The sequence below is a fragment of the Pseudophryne corroboree genome (genome assembly GCF_028390025.1).
Source record: "Pseudophryne corroboree isolate aPseCor3 chromosome 3 unlocalized genomic scaffold, aPseCor3.hap2 SUPER_3_unloc_5, whole genome shotgun sequence".
In the NCBI taxonomy this organism is placed as follows: Eukaryota; Metazoa; Chordata; class Amphibia; order Anura; family Myobatrachidae; genus Pseudophryne; species Pseudophryne corroboree.
The window spans coordinates 1982346-2002061 of NW_026967541.1; the positions used below are offsets into that span (position 1 = coordinate 1982346).

General features: G+C 44.2%; 1 protein-coding gene across 1 annotated transcript; it reads left to right on the top strand.

The window, feature by feature from the left end:
* Window positions 1-3668: 3668 nt before the first annotated feature.
* Window positions 3669-10284, top strand: LOC134984330 (zinc finger protein 260-like). The gene is made up of 2 exons (XM_063949935.1): window positions 3669-3771; window positions 6480-10284. Exon 2 carries the CDS (start codon window positions 6521-6523, stop codon window positions 8384-8386), a length of 1866 nt encoding a protein of 621 aa, XP_063806005.1. The 5' UTR covers window positions 3669-3771; window positions 6480-6520; the 3' UTR covers window positions 8387-10284.
* The last annotated feature ends 9432 nt before the right edge of the window (window positions 10285-19716 follow it).

The following is a 19716-nucleotide window of genomic DNA, read 5'->3' on the forward strand; positions in this document are numbered from 1 at the left end:
ACAGGATGTATTTACCCAGTTAAAGCTGCTTCAACATCAAGCTCCTGGAAATACTCCTGCTGGTCGTCTTTTTGTCCCTGAGTTTTTGAGAGCAACTGTTTTGACGGAGTTTCATGATAGCAAAGTTTCCGGGCATCCGGGAATCGCTAAGACTTTGGAATTAGTCTCCCGCTCAGTATGGTGGCCTGGTCTTTCCAAAGACATTAAAGAGTTTGTTTTTTCGTGTCAGGTCTGTGCACAGCATAAAGTTCCCCGTTCTTTGCCTATCGGTCAACTTATGCCCTTGAATGTTCCTCTTAGGCCATGGTCGCATATCTCCATGGATTTTGTGGTGGACCTCCCTCTGTCAGCCGGATGCCGAGTCATATGGGTGGTAGTGGACCGTTTTAGCAAAATGGCCCATTTCATTGCTCTTCCCCGATTGCCATCTGCCCAGGGATTGGCAGTCTTGTTCCTCCGCCATGTCTTCAGACTCCATGGCTTACCCACTGATATTGTTTCTGATCGGGGTCCACAATTCATTGCACGATTTTGGAAGTCTTTTTGTGCTTCATTAAAGATGAAATTATCTTTAACGTCCGGCTATCATCCCCAATCCAATGGGCAGACTGAGCGAGTTAATCAATCTCTAAAACAATATTTGCGTTTGTACTCGGCCAAACTCCAAAATGACTGGTCTGAGTTTCTTCCATTGGCGGAGTTTGCTTATAATAATGCCTGTCATTCTTCCACCAATGTGTCTCCATTTTTTGCAGTTTTTGGTTTTCACCCCAGAGCTAATTCATTTTTTCAACATTCCTCTGTCTCCTCACTGGCCCTGACCTCTCATCTTAAACTTATTTGGAGAAAAGTGCACCTGGCTCTCAGAAAAGCGGCATTCCGGGAAAAAAGATTTTCTGACAGGCTCCGGCGGCCGTGCACTTTTAAAGTAGGAGATAGGGTGTGGTTGTCGACTCGCAACATTAAACTTCGACAAACCTCAGCCAGATTGGGTCCTAAATTTATTGGACCATTTCACATTATCAAAAAAGTCAATCCAGTTGCTTTCCGGTTACGTTTACCAAAAACATTACGGATCGGAAATACCTTCCATTGCTCATTGCTGAAACCATATGTTTCGTCCAGTAGATTTCCTCGTAAAATATCTCAGGGGAGATCACCAATAAATGTACAGGGTCAGCAGGAGTTCTTGGTGGAGAAGGTTCTCGATTCCAAGTTGTCCCGGGGTCGGCTTTATTTTTTGGTACATTGGAGAGGTTATGGGCCAGAGGAAAGGTCTTGGGTCCTGGATGAGGATCTTCATGCCCCGAGGCTCAAAAGGGCATTTTTTCGAGAATTTCCTCAGAAACCTGGCTTTAGGGGTTCCTTGACCCCTCCTCAAGGGGGGGGTACTGTTAGGCGCCGGGGTCCGCTCGTCGGTGCGGCCCGGCGCCTAGCAACCAGGGACGCCGTGCGCGTACAGCCGCCGGCTCCCTGGCAACGCTAGACGCCGGGCGCACGCAGCCGCTCTGACCCTAGCAACGGGGACGCCACGTTCGGGCCGCGTTCCCCGTTGCTGGGTCTGTTCTAATTATTATGGTGTGCTGGCCGTGCAGCATGCAAGCTGCACGGCATTAATTGTGATGACCCAGTCTGGCTCCTGATTGGGGAGCTCACAGTTTTAAGCACCCTTTGGACTTCCCACAGACGCCGGTGATAGCTTCCTGTTTGCCTGTGTCAGTTGCAGAGAGTTTCCAGTCCTGCTCAATCCGGTTGTTCCTGTCCTCAGTGGTCCTGTACTCGGAAATTTGTCATCATTCCTGGAGTTTGACCGAGCACCTTTAACATCCTGTGGTGTTCGTGAGTCACGGCGCAGCCGTGTGTTGCGGCTTGTCCGCTTACTGTTTATTATTTAGTATATTTGTGTTCTGGAGCTTTTGCGGAGGATTCTGCTCCCACAGATCCACTCTGGTATCCAGCGGTGCTGGATAGGAGTAACGGATCAGTGGATCTTTGGTTGTCCTTTTCCCTGGCGGCTAGTCCGCACATACCTTTGGTTTAAGTTAGTTAGCTTGTAACCCCTGGCCTGGTTGCTTAGTCAGAGGGCCCCTTGTTATCACCCTGTCTCAGATTTCCCTTTGTCTCCCATTAAGACCTGAGGGGGCATCGGGGTTGGGCAGACATAATCCGCCCTTCGAACGCGGCTGCCATGGGCTCAAGCAACCATAGTCTCGCAGGGGATTTCTGATAACACGGGCGAGACAACGGAGTTAGGGCGCCAGGGGTTACTAGGCTCTCCTGCTCCCACTACCAGCAAATCTTCCCAGTACTCAGACCTCTGCCATAAGATCTCCTCTGGTCTGGAGTACGGGAATCATAACAGTCAGGATGTCACTGTCTATGTCTCCATGCAGGAGGAGGAGTATATAGAGGAACACAGGGGTCTGTACAAGGACGTGATGGAGAATCACCGGCCCCTTACATCACTGGGTAAGAGGAGACTGTCATGTATTGTACAGGGGAGAGCAGGTATGGGGGCCCTATATACACACATCATCTGAAAATCACATATATACACTGTACTCAGTCACTGTGTGTCTCCTACAGATGGACCCAGTAACAGAGATACCTCAGAGAGATGTCCCCGTCCTCTGTATTACCAGGATTGTACAGAGGAGAATCACAGGATCCCACAGAAGGATCAGGTAGGCGGGATTTAGTGTCTCATCCAGTATACCAAAGTGACTGTCACTATATGATCTGTAGAGAAGCTGTGTGTATTATACACTGATATTATACTGTTTCACCTCAGCTTAATCAAAAAGTATGCAAATGCCATTGTGTTTTTTGGGTTATTTAGGTAGACCGTCTTTCTCGTATAAAGGCAGAAGATATAAGGAGAGAAGAAGAGACGTATGTGACTGATATAAAGGCAGAAGATATAGAGGGAGAAGAAGAGATGTATGTGACTGATAAAAAGGCAGAAGATATAGAGGGAGAAGAAGAGACGTATGTGACTGATATAAAGGCAGAAGATATAGAGGGAGAAGAAGAGACGTATATGACTGTTATAAAGGCAGAAGATATAGAGGGAGAATTAGAGACGTATGTGACTGATATAAAGGCAGAAGATATAGTGGGAAAAGAAGAGACGTATGTGACTGATATAAAGGCAGAAGATATAGAGGAAGAAGAAGAGACATATGTGACTGATATAAAGGCAGAAGATATAGAGGGAGAAGAAGAGACGTATGTGAGGGGTGATCAGCAGTGTAAGGAGGAGGAGATCCCTACAGATATCAGCACAGGTGAGTAATAAACACTTATTACAGAAGTCACATATTCTCATTGCTCAGTCACTACAGCAATCTTTTATTCTACACCCTCCTCCGCCACCAGCCCTGTTCTCAGTTGGGTGTTTATAACACAAGGTTATCCATGACAAACATCACATGAAGAGAGTTATTACACACATCACTATAGTGTTATTAAAAGTAACAAGCAGAAGTTTATTTTTAGGAATCATATATAAGTAGTAGTGTGTTTTTTGTGGAGTGTCTAATTTGTATGGGATCTAAATTTCTCAGTTTAGCAACCTTTTATTAAATACCCTTCATTTTGTTAGATGATGCAGGTATTAAATAATTCCTTGTATATAATAGACCTATTTGGCCATTTGTGGTCAGATTTACTATATCTTTACATTTAGCGAGGTGTAATCGTGGTGTAAAGGGCAGAGTTTGATTCCTGATTAGTTGAAAAAAGCAAATACTGAGCAACATTACTAAACAGGTAATTTCAACTTTAAACTTGTCATTTATTTTGTACTGTCTGGACATGGCTACTAATAACAGATGTACAGACATAATTCTTAAAGCTATGTGTGCAAATGCTAGGAGCTTAGGAGACAAAATTCCAGAGATAATTGTGATAATGAGAAGAGATAACCTGGATATTGTGGCAATATCATGGTGCAATGAGGATCATGACTGGGACATAGCTATTCTAGGATACAATTTATTTAGGAAGGATAGGATGGTCAATATAGGAGGAAGGGTAGCAATGTATGTGGAAAAAAAGCATAAAGGCTACTTCAATTAATACAAAATATGTTAGACAAATCTGAGGCCCTTTGGGTCACCACAGAAACCGGAGAGAAGGACATTATTCGCATTGGGGTGATGTGTAGACCACCTGGCCAGGGGCAGGATTTGGACAGGAATCTATTGTTGGACATCACTAAAATGGTTTTAAAGGGAGAAGTCATAATCATGGGAGACTTTAATTTAACTGATGCAAATTGGGTGGGGGTCTTTTGCAAGTTCAGCTACAAGTGGCAAATTTCTATATTCCTTACAGGGAGCATCTCTCAATAAACAGCAGACCTCGTATTGCCATGCATAAACTACAACAACCAAAAGCTAATGGCGGAATTAACTTCCCAAACATTTTACTTTATAATCACGCGTCTTTATTGAGATTCCTGAGAGACTGGTTAAATGATACAGGCACATATGCTAATACACACCTTGAGGCACAATTCATAAAATCTAAAAATGTGACAAACTTCCTCCACTGTGTAGAGGCAGACTATGACCAGGACCTGAAAGATAACCCCCTTCTGTGGTCGGTCTATCGCCTTTGGCATTCCTTGCGACGATCCGGAAACTTGGGGGGACACAAATCCTTGTTTCTGCGGTTTCTGGGTAATCCTGACTTCCAGCATGGGGAGGCGGGGTTCCCCTTTACGATGTTCCAAAGTGAGGGTCTGCAGGATATAAGACAAATTGTTGATACAGAATTAAGGAAACCTCTCACATTTACTCAATCGCATGAAAAATTCCCATTCCTATGCGGGTATCCATTGGCCTTTCTCCAGTTGCAATATTATTCCTATTCAGTACTTGGGAAATTGTCGAGGGGAGACTTGAATAATGCATTAGATACCTTATTACATACACCACCAGCCACAAAGAAAGCTCTTTCACTGCATTACTAACATTTAAGCACTCAGCTAGACCACTCTCAATCGGACGCAGGAATACGAAAATGGCTATCAGACTTTCCTGAGCTGACATGTGATATATTATTGAAAAGTTTGCTACATTCCTGCAAACTTCTACCCTCAGCGCAATACCAGGAGATATTCTATAATATAGTTCACAGAGCTTACTTTTGCCCATATAAACAATATAAGGCAGGTATGACAGATTCGGACATATGTCTGAAATGTTACGCTCCTAATGCGGACCTATTCCATTGTTTCTGGTCGTGCCCACTTCATCGCCGCTTTTGGCTTCAGGTACGCCAATATGCTATGGAACATCTGGTAAATTTTATCCCCTTTACAGCACAGTGGGCAATTTTTGGAATAATCCCGGCTAGGCAGAGGATAACGAAGGGGGGTAGACGGTTGCTGCTGGCAATCAGTGCAGCTGCATGTAAGGCAATCCTACAATCCTGGATACATAGGGATCCTCCTACTCTATCTTTATTCAAAGGGAAACTGCATCATGTATTTCAAATGCACTAGATAGAAACATCTTTGCAAAAAGATAAGCTGGTGGGACAATTTTTTGAATCCTGGGAAAGTTATGTGGCTACCATTCCGGTAGATTTCCGAATTAGAATTCAAACTTCACTAAAAAATACTGAATGGTTTGAAATACGAATGGCAATTTTAGATCCTCCCATAGTACTGGCAGACTAGGGGTTGGGGGTGCCGCAGGGCCCCGACCTCCTCATATCTCTGCTACGGTTAGACTAGCAGGTCTTTAGTATATTCTTTTGTTTTGCATTTTCCTCTATATGATGTCTGTGAGATGGCGTAAAATATATGAGAAGATTTACTAACGGTTATTTAATGTTCTCATTTCATCATTTTGTGACACTATTTGTATGTGTCTGTTATTGTCGATGCAACCAACTTTGTAACATGAAGCAGTGTTTTAATAAAAAATGTTTTACCTTTAAAAAAAAAAGCAGATATTTTCCTTCTGCATAGAAGAGCGGTCGGGAAAGAAAGAAGTAAACCTCCTTTCTCTTTCATCCACTAGGGGACACTGGAGTCTTATACAGTAGGGGTGTGAAGCTTGCAACCGGAGGTGTGGCACAATCTAAAAATTAGCATTGTCTCCACAGCCGGCTCCTCCCCCTTCACATCCCTCAGTTTGAAAAATTTAAAAAATCAGTAGTTTCCAGTTTAGTGCCATTAATACTATATTTAGCCTTTGGATTTTTGAGACCCAAGTGCATGATTTTGCATTTGTCACCTCTAGTACTCCCACATGAGCGTCCATGTCACTTCTAGTAATCCCACATGAGCGTTCAGTGTTGATCAAGCTCCAGTCTAAGCATCCTAGCTTTTTTTGTTTTTTAATAAACATAAAAGCAATGATTTCAGGTAAAAAAATGTCAGTTATAGAATTATATATTGTGTCCTGTAACACCCTGGGTCTTGTCTACTCATTTTATATTTCCTTAATGTATTTTATTTCCAGCAGATGGGCACACAAGCAGGAATATCTCAGAAGGACATCTAATGTTATCCCCGGATTGTGACATAAAAGATAATGACAGTAGACCGGATTCTCCAGGAGATAACCCCATTACCCCAATTATACATCCAGCTCTATCAGCTGATTCCTCTGATACTGGGAAATGTTCTCCTGATCACTCCGATATTGGTGCATCTGTTACAGCTCTGAGAGTAGTTACAGTATTTCCGTGTTCTATAGATACCAAATGTTTTACACAGAACACAAACCTTATTACCTATCAGCCAGCTAAGGCAGGTGAGAGGCCATTTCCATGTTCTGAGTGTGGGAAATGTTTTGCATATAAATCAGATCTTGTTAGACATGAGAGAAGTCACACAGGTGAGAAGCCATATTCCTGTTCTGAGTGTAGGAAATGTTTTGCACAGAAATCAGCTCTTGTTGTACATCAGAGAAGTCACACAGGTGAGAAGCCATATTCCTGTTCTGAGTGTGGGAAATGTTTTGCACTGAAATCACATCTTGTTAATCATCAGAGAAGTCACACAGGTGAGAAGCCGTATTCCTGTTCTGAGTGTGGGAAATGTTTTGCACAGAAATCACATCTTGTTATACATCAGAGAAGTCACACAGGTGAGAAGCCGTATTCCTGTTCTGAGTGTGGGAAATGTTTTGTACATAAATCAGTTCTTGTCACACATCAGAGAAGTCACACAGGTGAGATGCCATATTCCTGTTTTGAGTGTAGGAAATGTTTTACATATAAATCAAATCTTGTAACACATCAGAGAAGTCACACAGGTGAGAAGCCATATTCCTGTTCTGAGTGTGGGAAATGTTTTGCACAGAAATCAGTTCTTGTTCAACATGAGAGAACTCATACAGGTGAGAAGCCATATTCCTGTTCTGAGTGTAGGAAATGTTTTGCACAGAAATCATTTCTTGCTACACATCAGAGAAGTCACACAGGTGAGAAGCCGTATTCCTGTGCTGAGTGTGGGAAATGTTTTGCACATAGATCACATTTTGTAATTCATCAGCATGCTCACACAGGTGAGATGCCATTTTCCTGTTCTGAGTGTGGGAAATGTTTTCCACGGAAATCAGGTCTTGTTGAACATGAAAGAAGTCACACAGGTGAGATGCCATATTCCTGTTCTGAGTGTGGGAAATGTTTTGCACGGAAATCACATCTTGTTAATCATCAGAGAAGTCACACAGGTGAGAAACCATATTCCTGTTCTCAGTGTAGGAAATGTTTTGCACAGAATTCAGCTCTTGTTACACATCAGAGAAGTCACACAGGTGAGAAGCCGTATTCCTGTTCTGAGTGTGGGAAATGTTTTGCACTGAAATCACATCTTGTTATACATCAGAGAAGTCACACAGGTGAGAAGCCATTTTCCTGTTCTGAGTGTGGGAAATGTTTTGCACTGAAATCACATCTTGTTATACATCAGAGAAGTCACACAGGTGAGAAGCCATTTTCCTGTTCTGAGTGTGGGAAATGTTTTGTACGGAAATCAGATCTTGTCACACATCAGAGAAGTCACACAGGTGAGATGCCATATTCCTGTTTTGAGTGTAGGAAATGTTTCACACAGAAATCAGCTCTTGTTGTACATCAGAGAAGTCACACAGGTGAGAAGCCGTATTCCTGTTCTGCGTGTAAGAAATGTTTTGCACGGAAATCACATCTTGTTCTACATCAGAGAAGTCATACAGGTGAGAAGCCGTATTCCTGTTCTGAGTGTGGGAAATGTTTTGCACAGAAATCAAATCTTGTTACACATCAGAGGAGTCACACAGGTGAGAAGCCATTTTCATGCCGTGAGAGAAATAAATCTGCTCTTGTTGAACACATTAGACATTACCCAAGTACGGAACCATTTAAATCTTCTGGAGTATAATTATCACTGTTGTCCAATGTTCCTCAAGGGTGAATCCTATCTCCTATGCTTTATAAAATATACATGCTACCACTGGGTGATACAATCAGACATCATGGCCTGGTCTACCACTGCTATGCTAATTACCTGCTTTTTGCTCCATGTACTGAGAACCTAATACCAATCCTAAATGGTCTAGCTGAGCGCCAGGGGTGGATGATGCCAGTTGGCTGTGACTCACTCTTTGTTAAACATAATAGAAGCTCACCAACAAAGGACAAGACTACAGCTTTACCAACCATCTGGATTTATGCTTTGGTGTTCAGAATTGAAAATACTGAACATGTGCTGAATCTTTGTGTTGTCCTGGTATGTGGCTGACACAGACATCAGGTATCCGCCACATACAAATCCTCATTCTTCCATCTGTGGACCATAGCCAGAATCAAGCTCTTGATTCCCTCAGAAGTTCATAGACTACTGCAATGCCATCTACCTGGGTCACCCAGCAAAAGAATTACAGAGCTTGCAGCTAGTACAGAATGCAGCAGCCAAGCTGTTACCTAACCCGTTCCTGCCGCATAACACCCATTCTCTACTCCCTTCACTGGCTGCCTGTAAGATGACAAATCTATTTCATAATTGGCTAACTGACCTTCCCAGCCCAACATTACATGGTCCAAGGTACTAGAAGCAGCTTCTGCCTCCTTACTGCCCTGCTTGCTTGCTTCTACAGATGAAGGACTGTTACCAGCAGTACCAAGAATCTCCCGTCATTCATTTAAGGGTCAAACTTTTAGCTTTGCAGTCCTGACCTTTGCCTTGCACAGTCCAAAAGACCACCACTCTAGAGACCTTCACAAACAGACTGATGGAAAATACCAAGAACGGTGCTCGGGCGCAATATGGGCTGTTGTTCTAATGCTGCTGCTATATAACAGGATTAGTCAATCCTGATACCTAAGCATACACAAAAAGAAAACCAATAATAGCAGCGCTGAGTTCAATTAAAAGTCAATGTGACCACCGGCAGAATAAGTGAATAAGTGAACCAGAAATGTCCGTTCCTTTTAAATAACTGGACACCAGTTTAGGCAGAATGTACAGGCTTAGGAGCTGATTGCACAGTCCCGAAAAGGGTTATTACCGCTTATTAGGCCGCTGGAGGGAGAAATATCCCATAGATGATCCTTCAATTGGGAGTTGGTAGCATATTCTCAATCCTCACCAGTATGTGGAGCTTGGCTTGCGTGATGGTCCTAAGTACGCCTGTTAAAATCCACCAAATAGCAAACTCTGGGCATCCAGTATGGTCCGGGCACTGGTTCAGCAACAAAGCAACGGTGATCAGGGTGGCACCTGACGCGTTTCGCTGCAGGTCCTGCAGCTTTTTCATTGGTTATTAATCAGAGTTATTAATACATTTTTTAATCTGTTTTCATTCAATCCATGTCATTTTTTAATTTTTAGTACTAATTGAATTCAGCGCTGCTATTATTGGTTTTCTTTTTGTACAAACAGACTGATGACTGCTACTCACGCTTTTCATTAATGTACCTCTATTTACTTCCTAAATAATACATCCCAAATGCTTAGGTCTTTTTGCTGCTGTTTATTTTGTATCTTGTGCTTTGTGTAAATGTGAATGTCTAATACCAGTTTGCACAGTCTGTATTGCTGCACGACAGTATGGCGGCCATTGGAACGGGTTTTCACTTCTTCTAGTTTGCCTAACTTGTTGCAGATACTCATCTTGATAAGGAGTGTCGAGTGTTTTCAGATACAAGATCCTATCTATATATACCCTGTATATTATAATGTGTATTAGAGTCACCCGGGTTCCATCTGTGGTGGTTTGTTGTATGTTACATCTATATGGTGCAGATACTCCTCTGTATGATTTCATAATAAAAGCTTTTGTTTGCATCTAATTATTACATTAAAGCTTTTATTTTTTTATCTGTTTTATATTCCCATCTGAGTAATTACGCCATAATGTCTAATCTCGGAGTAGACACCAGAAGATGTAAAGAAACCGTGTAAGTGTTCCATCATTGTGTTTCGTGTAAGCATACAGGTAAGTGATGGCACGGTGGTCACTGACCGTCACATTCAGGTGGTATAATGGAAGTGGGAATGTCTGGGCTTATTCTAGTCTACTGCAGAAATAAAAAATCAGCCTTTATCCTGCTTATAAAAATGACAAAGCCCATAAATCAAGCTTGGTCGGACAAGACAGAGGCCACATTAATGGTGGCACATCATATAGGCTGAGGACCCATGCTTCTGGGATATATGGCATAACTCCCTCTTCACCCACAAAAACCTTCCCTTCACCATTCACAATGTCCACCATTGCTCCTTCAGAAGGGACACAACTTTCCTTTGCTTTTTCTACCTCCTCCTGTACAGAGCCCAGGACCACCTCCATGACCATTTCATGTTTATCTGGAGGCCAGGCATCTGGGAGGTTCATGGCCTGGGATGACCACAGAACCACCAGGTAGTGGGTAAGAAGAATCCACAGCCTCCTGAGGAACTGGAGAGTCCAAGGATCCACCCCGCATGAGGCAGAGAAGGGTCAACCACAGGGTCTGGCTCACCAATTTCCTTCCTAAAAGCTGCTCTTTACCCAGTTTGGAACCTGTGGGCTCCCACTGCAATTTCCCTTGAGAGTCCTTACCCTCACTAATCCCCTCTGAACCTACTAGTTCCTTCCCCTTCCAACCACTCCTCCTTTTTAAGCTTTTCACCACCTGCTGTGTGAGTCCCATCCAACCACTCCTTCTCTCCTTGACTCATTGGTGTAGCAACCCCCATCTCCCCACCCCCACCACACTTCTACACTGCAGTTAAGCTGTAAGACTTGCTGATAGCAGTACTCACTACTCAGCACACACACATCATGATTACACAGCTGTGCCAGAGACACTGTCTCACTGACAACCAGGATGAGACACTCCCAGAAAGGCATGTATGTATGAGTACAGAGAGAGTGGGCGCAGTGGGGCTGCATGACTGACAGCCAGGACGAGACACTCCCAGAAAGACATGTATGTATGAGTACGGAGAGACTGGGAGCAGTGGGGCTGCATGACTGACAACCAGGACGAGACACTCCCAGAAAGGCATGTATGTATGAGTACAGAGAGAGTGGGAGCAGTGGGGCTGCATGACTGACAGCCAGGACGAGACACTCCCAGAAAGGCATGTATGTATGAGTACGGAGAGAGTGGGAGCAGTGGGGCTGCATCACTGACAGCCAGGACGAGACACTCCCAGAAAGGCATGTATGTATGAGTACGGAGAGAGTGGGAGCAGTGGGGCTGCATCACTGACCAGGACGAGACACTCCCAGAAAGGCATGTATGTATGAGTACAGAGAGAGTGGGCGCAGTGGGGCTGCATGACTGACAGCCAGGACGAGACACTCCCAGAAAGGCATGTATGTATGAGTACGGAGAGAGTGGGAGCAGTGGGGCTGCATCACTGACAGCCAGGACGAGACACTCCCAGAAAGGCATGTATGTATGAGTCCGGAAAGAGTGGGAGCAGTGGGGCTGCATCACTGACACCCAGGACGAGACACTCCCAGAAAGGCATGTATGTATGAGTACGGAGAGAGTGGGAGCAGTGGGGCTGCATCACTGACCAGGACGAGACACTCCCAGAAAGGCATGTATGTATGAGTACGGAGAGAGTGGGAGCAGTGGGGCTGCATGACTGACAGCCAGGACGAGACACTCCCAGAAAGGCATGTATGTATGAGTACGGAGAGAGTGGGCGCAGTGGGGCTGCATCACTGACAACCAGGACGAGACACTCCCAGAAAGGCATGTATGTATGAGTACGGAGAGAGTGGGAGCAGTGGGGCTGCATCACTGACCAGGACGAGACACTCCCAGAAAGGCATGTATGTATGAGTACGGAGAGACTGGGAGCAGTGGGGCTGCATCACTGACACCCAGGATGAGACACTCCCAGAAAGGCATGTATGTATGAGTACGGAGAGAGTGGGTGCAGTGGGGCTGCATCACTGACAACCAGGACGAGACACTCCCAGAAAGGCATGTATGTATGAGTACGGAGAGAGTGGGAGCAGTGGGGCTGCATCACTGACACCCAGGACGAGACACTCCCAGAAAGACATGTATGTATGAGTACGGAGAGAGTGGGAGCAGTGGGGCTGCATCACTGACCTGGACGAGACACTCCCAGAAAGACATGTATGTATGAGTACGGAGAGAGTGGGTGCAGTGGGGCTGCATCACTGACAACCAGGACGAGACACTCCCAGAAAGACATGTATGTATGAGTACGGAGAGAGTGGGAGCAGTGGGGCTGCATCACTGACACCCAGGACGAGACACTCCCAGAAAGACATGTATGTATGAGTACGGAGAGAGTGGTCGCAGTGGGGCTGCATGACTGACAGCTGAGCCTGTCACGTCAGTGAGGTGACAAAATGCAAGATATAATTACCTAGCTAAAGCAGGCGCTAATGCAATGTTACATGTATTAAATGAGCACCAAATATATTGATTATTAGATAGCAGCTCCTATGCGGCAACTGGATGCCTTAGACGATATAGATTGTTTAAGTTTCAATAGAGACATAAAAGAGCGCTGATGGTATATAAATAAAATATTTCTAATTATTAGAGTTCAACACAATAAAAACAGTTATGCCAATAATAACCAGATAAAATGCAGCCACAATATTTCTGATTGTATATAAACTGTATACAGATTCAGCTGTAATCACTCACATTAGATCAATTGTATTTAAATGCAGCTGAATCAGCTGATATGTGCAGTACTGCCGTCCATTAATTAACATATTAGAGTGTAGGAGTTCTCCAATTTATGTATATACCTGATAAAGCTGAATTATTTATCGTACTTATAACCCTTTATGAGGCCTTAGAACACAGTACGCTATCTACGTAAGAAGTACCGTAAGGGTACGCAAGTTGCGTAACGATCGCTCAGCCGTAGGCGAGACGCTCAAGCGTCGCGTTCGCTCACGTCCCAGAGATCACAGACTGGCACGCTATTGGCTACAGACAAACGTAATGATTCGCTATGGCGTAGCGGACGCTCGAGACCACGAGGAGATTACCAGCGGCACAGACGCTCACAACGCTATACCTTGATATTTATACCTTTAACAATGAGAGACACAGTATACCTTTATGTAGAGACAATGTGTAAGTGCAACCTGGTGTAACCTGATTAACTACAAAGCTGCTTGAGCGTCACCGACGCTCTGTGAACACTTAACACTATAAAATACACAGATGCTTGTTTAGGGTCCAAAGCCTATTATATGTATTATAACTAATATACTTGCAAAAGGAATCACAGTACAAATGATACACTACCATATAACAGAGACTTCCTAACCAACTAGCTATACAAGAAATACAATACAATACTAATCAAGGGAAAATACGAGAGAAAGAGAAAAGAGGGAGAGAGAGTGATATGAGAGGAATTGGCTCACAGTAAGACAATATGATTATGGAGAGAAACTTACGCACAAGGGTAACGATCGCAAGCGCTTCTGGACATCCAGCTTCCCGATTATCAGCAATGAGAACCGTTTGATGAGAAGTGAAAGCTGGATGCCACAGGCCCGTCTTTTATGCTACTCACACAATGCAATCCAATGGTCCCTACAATCTCATTGTCCATTGGACGCAGGAATTCGGCTTCGCATCATAACAAAAGGTCATAGGGTGATTCATACAGGTGGGCTGTGACGATTTCAAACAGCTCAGGTGGGTGGGAAACTAGGTTTCCCGCCGCATACCTGAGTAAGAGTAAATAATAGTAATGGACATAAACTTCTTATGTCCATAACTATTCGCACGAGCGATTAATACGCTCCAAACCAACACCGGAATATTGCTATTTAAATACTCTTCCGATGGGTACCAAACACTGCAGTATGACTCCTGTTAGACCCTTTCTACAATACAAAGAGGGATTCCTCTGTTCAGGGACATTCTATATTAACCAAACTTTCAGAATCTATCAAAGGGACCATGATCTACAAACTACATTAATTGGGAAAATATGGAACTATTGAGTCGCACGCTACGACTACATACTCTTTACCGTAAATACGCATACCGAGTGCGAGCGGGTGCACGCAACAGCGGGTATGCGCTATCACGGGAAAGCGCACGCATGCGCAGCGCGTACCAGGGTGAGGTGCAAATATGGCAGCGTGTATGGGGATATTTTTCTGACTTTGACAGTCCACCCTTTGGCAGTCAATAATAACTGCCACCTTCAAAAACATTTCAAAAGGAGAAAAATATGTCAGGGGTTAATTCATTTCCATGGTTGGGTAAGGAAGAAGAGAGGAGTAGGTGTGAAGAGGGTATGACCTAGTGAGATAGCAGAAGCATGTGTGTATGAGTCCATGTTTGGGGGGTCATGTATCATCGTGCCGTACGTGTTGTAAATCAAGCTTCGAGGTATTGCGAAGTATACATTTGAATTCCTTCTTATCCCGTATCAAGGGTCTGTGGATGGGCTGTCAAACTCTACCGAGCTCATTTCGGCTGTGGTTGTAACAAAATGGGGAAGCACATTTTAGTTGATGATACACGAATAGGGGAGGTATGTGGTTGCTGATATCTGTGCCTGTATTCCCTATCGACTATGTGTGTCATTACCTGAGGGTTGTAGAGATGAAGATAAAGAACACTTATGGAAAATGCAATGATATTCTACGTCAGGTAAATGTACATCTGTCGTTGAAGTTTTGTTCGGTATCAGTTGAAAGTCGTCTTCTTTGCGCTGTTTTGCTCGTTAGGCATGAGCAACAAGCTTTGTCAATGCCATCAGATTTACAAAAAATGTTGGGCTAGCGTAAGTTTAAGAATACTAGGGAAACTGGGGATCCTTGGCAAAGTTCATCAAATGTCCATTTCTCAAGTGGTCAAAACTTATTCTTTGGTCCATCCGTTGTCTGTATAGCGTCTCGTCAACTTACTCGTCCAAGGGGGGTCTTTTTATCTTGGAGAAAAGCAGAAAAACAGGTGAAAGAAACGGACCGTATAATCGCATTTTCATCACATCATGGTTTCTATCATTGGGTCATAAATCAAATCCAGGTTAATTACAGTTTCCTCGCTCCTCAAACTCATCACTCTTGTGCTTTGTTTGCACCTCATTAAAGCCTGCCCGCATCTAAATATCAATCCAATAAATATAACAACACCTAAGATACATAGGAGAAACTTTCCAACATCCATTATGACTCCTTGAGCCCAGTCTCCCAAACCGGAGAACCAATTTCGCGGGTTCAACCATGACACCCAACCAGTCAGCTCATTACCTACAGCAGCAAGAGTGAGATTGTGTTTTTGGCGAAATTCCCACTTTAACTGGAGAATATCGTCCATCTTTTGGTCTATGACCTCTACCGGATCCTCGGTGCTATTTGTGATATACGTGCAACACTTCACGCCGTACTGCGTTGCCAATGTAACACAATATCCGCCTGTCACTGCTGTGAGGTAATTAAGAACCATTCTATGCTGTACCAGTTCTGTTTTATAAGCTTGGAGTTCTCTTCCAGTGTATCTAAACGTGTCATCATACATTTCAGTGATATTATCTAACAAATTGGCGAGTGCGGAAATGTATCTATAATTCATCACTCCTCGAGCGGTGCGAGTGAAATCTAACGCCACCAGAACCTGAATCCCGGTGGATTCATGGATTAGGTCAGAGGCCGGATGCTCTAACCTTTCTGACAGTTGTCTTTTAACTCGGTGCTCGTAATGAGTGTGAGTATAAGGAGCTTGGGCACCACGGTGTATGTCTTTCATTTTGTCATGTGTTACAGTCATCACTTCAGGCAATACTTTTCCAATATAACACAATCCTTCAGAGTTTGGGGCAAGCCACTTGCACGCCTTTCTCCCGCATATGAAATATGCATCATCGGGGAGAACATAAGGGACGGAGAAAGACATTACCATATTACACACCTTCCAGGTGAAATCTCCTGACCCTAATTCTTCCATCTGCTTAATGCACGTATCAGGCTGTACGATATGTGCACAGTATCCTGTTGATACTTCTCCAACTCTAGTAATCCTATTTCCTAAGGTGTACCTATACCGGAAAGATTTTCCTCTACTGGCTATGTGGCGTACAAGCTCTGTATCTGTAGGCATTCTATCTGCTCTATGCGAGAAGGTCATGGTTAGGTTGCTCCATGACACTTCCCAATTTCCCGGCTTTCGGGGATTGGAGATGTTGAAACATAAGAGGGACCTATCCACATGGTATTGGTGGAGCTTCAAGCTAGGAGGGCTGGAGATATTAAACCTCCGGTCCACCGGTCTCCCTCCATTTAACTCAAGTACCTCCCCTATCGTTAAAGGAAATGGTACTAGCCCTGATTTGCTATGACCCTGAGGTACTTGAGAGCATACCCAACAATCGGTTTTGTTTAACACATTACCCACTAAGGAGTGATAGTCACTCAATGGATGCCGGTCCATATGGATATTAAAACTGGATTGGCATTTCTTTATGCACCCATCCTCAACCAAATTGTCACAGAGCCTACAGATACAGTTTTCTTCAGCTAACAATCCATCACAATTTCTTCTATCGGATCGTTTTCTGATACTCGCCTTTGCTTGTTGGTTAGGTTGATCTTGGAAAACTACGCCTCCATCATCATAATCGGAACCCATTCCAGAACCTCTCTCGACCTCTATGGTACTCTTGCCGGAACAGACTGCTCTGGTCAACATCATGGTTAACAGTAAAATCCAGATCACAGTCTCTTGGGGCAAGTCCATCTTTGAGGAGGAAATAGAGAAGAATGAGAAGGGGGAAAAAGAAATTTCAAGGGAGAGGGGATGGGAAGTGGAGAAAAACAATAAAAGGGAGAAGGGAGTCGACAACTGCTTTCGGTCTTCAAGGCTCAGGTGCCGCCTCAGTCCTCCTGGAACAGACACTCCAGTGATACAACCTCTACCGTCTGTTCCTTATCACGGGACTTCTCTGGATCAGCAACCTTCTTGCAGTGGGATGAGTGAACCCAAGTCTCTCTCTCAGCAACCTTCAATGCTGTGGTGCTAGTCAATAAGACCTGGTATGGTCCTTCCCATCTATCAATAAGACAACCTGAGCATAGAAAATTTCGTATCATTACATAATCCCCAGGTTCAATGTCATGACAATTACTATCTGGTAAATCAGGAATCACCAACTTCAGATTTTCATTTTGATTCCTCAACTGTTTACTCATGTTAATCAAGTACTTTACAGTTACTTCATTGTTACATTTCAAATCATCCTGAGGGTTAATCATGACATGCGGTTGTCGACCAAACAAGATTTCAAAGGGGGACAGATTAAGAGGGGACCTGGGAGTGGTTCTGATGCTATACAAAACAATGGGTAAAGCTTCTGGCCACGTCAATCCTGTCTCTGCCATTACTTTACTCAATTTATTTTTAATAGTGCTGTTCACTCTTTCGACCTTCGCACTCGCCTGTGGACGGTACGGAGTGTGCAGCTTGCTATCAATTCCCATCAACTTACACATTCCTTGAAAGACATCACCTGTAAAATGGGTACCCCTATCACTTTCAATGATTCTAGGGATACCATATCTACATACAAATTCCTGCACAATTTTCTTAGCTGTAAACATAGCGGTATTTGTAGCCGCTGGAAATGCTTCGACCCAATTCGAGAAAACATCTATACAAACAAGTACATATTTCAAATTCCGACATAGGGGTAATTGAATGAAGTCAATTTGTATTACCTGAAAAGGGCCGCCGGCAGGTGGGATATGGGATGGTTCTGTAGGTATTGCCTTTCCAATATTCTTTCTCAGACAGGTAAGGCATGACATTGCTCTTTTACTCGCATGAGAGGAGAATCCTGGGGCGCACCAGTATGCTCTTACCAATTTGCACATTCCCTCCTTGCCTAGATGAGTCAGCCCGTGAGCTGCTTCAGCCAGACATGGAAGATATGCCCTGGGGGCCACTGGTTTACCATGTCCATCCGTCCAGAGCCCTGAGGACTCCTGGCCATATCCCTTTGCCTTCCAGACCGCTCTTTCCTGTGTGGAACACAAATTCTGCATCTCACACAACTTTTGTGTGTTGATGGTATTGAATACCATCAGTTGTGTGGTGTCTGTCTGTATGGGGGTAGCAGCTGCTAACTTAGCAGCTTCGTCTGCTCGGCTGTTACCAAGTGATACTTGGTCTTGACTATATGTATGTGCTTTACATTTGATAACAGCCACTCTGTCGGGTTCCTGCATTGCTGTTAGAAGCCTTTTTATGTGAGCTGCATGCGCTATCGGTGTACCAGCTGCCGTCATGAAATTTCTGAGACGCCATAGGGCTCCGAAATCATGGACTACCCCGAATGCGTATCTAGAATCGGTGTAGATATTGGCTGACTTACCCTTAGCCAATTCACATGCTCTGGTTAGGGCGACCAGTTCAGCAACCTGGGCTGAGTGAGGTGGGCCTAGCGGTTCCGCTTCTATGGTGTCTTGGTCATCTACGACTGCGTATCCAGTACACAAGTCTCCCGAGTCTGACTGTCTATGACAACTACCGTCCGTGTAGAACGTGAGTTCTGCATCTTCCAGTGGCTTGTCACTGATGTCAGGCCTTGCGGTAAAATTTTGGGTCAAATATTCCATACAATCATGTGTATCTTCCTTTGTATTAAATCCTCCTTCCTCATCACTCTCACCTTCCACCCTTTGTGCCTGACCAGGCACACCTGGGAGATATGTTGCAGGATTTAATGCACTGCATCTCCTTATGGTGATGTTTACTGGGGCCATTAGTGCCTGGTTTGGGCAGAATTCAATAAGGCTGATACTGCATGTGGCGTATGGATTGTGAGGTTGTGGCCTAGCACGACATCTTCGCTTTTTGTCACTAGCAATGCTATCGCCGCAACGCTTCGCAAACATGTGGGGAGGGATTGCGCTACCGTATCTAGCTGAGCGCTGTAGTATGCAACTGGCCTGCTGGCATCACCGTGTTTTTGGGTTAGTACACCTGCTGCACAACCAGCACTTTCTGTTCCGTATAGTTCAAAGGGTTTCCCATAGTCAGGCATACCTAGTGCTGGCGCCTGCGTTAGGCACTGTTTGAGTCTCTCAAATGCTGTTTCGGACTCGTCGGTATGCGAAATCCGATCAGGTTTGTTTGAGGAGACCATTTCCTGCAAAGGTAGCGCTAAAATGGAAACCCCTGGGATCCAATTACGGCAATACCCACACATTCCTAAAAACGTTCTGATCTGTTGCTGGGTTTGTGGCAGTGTCA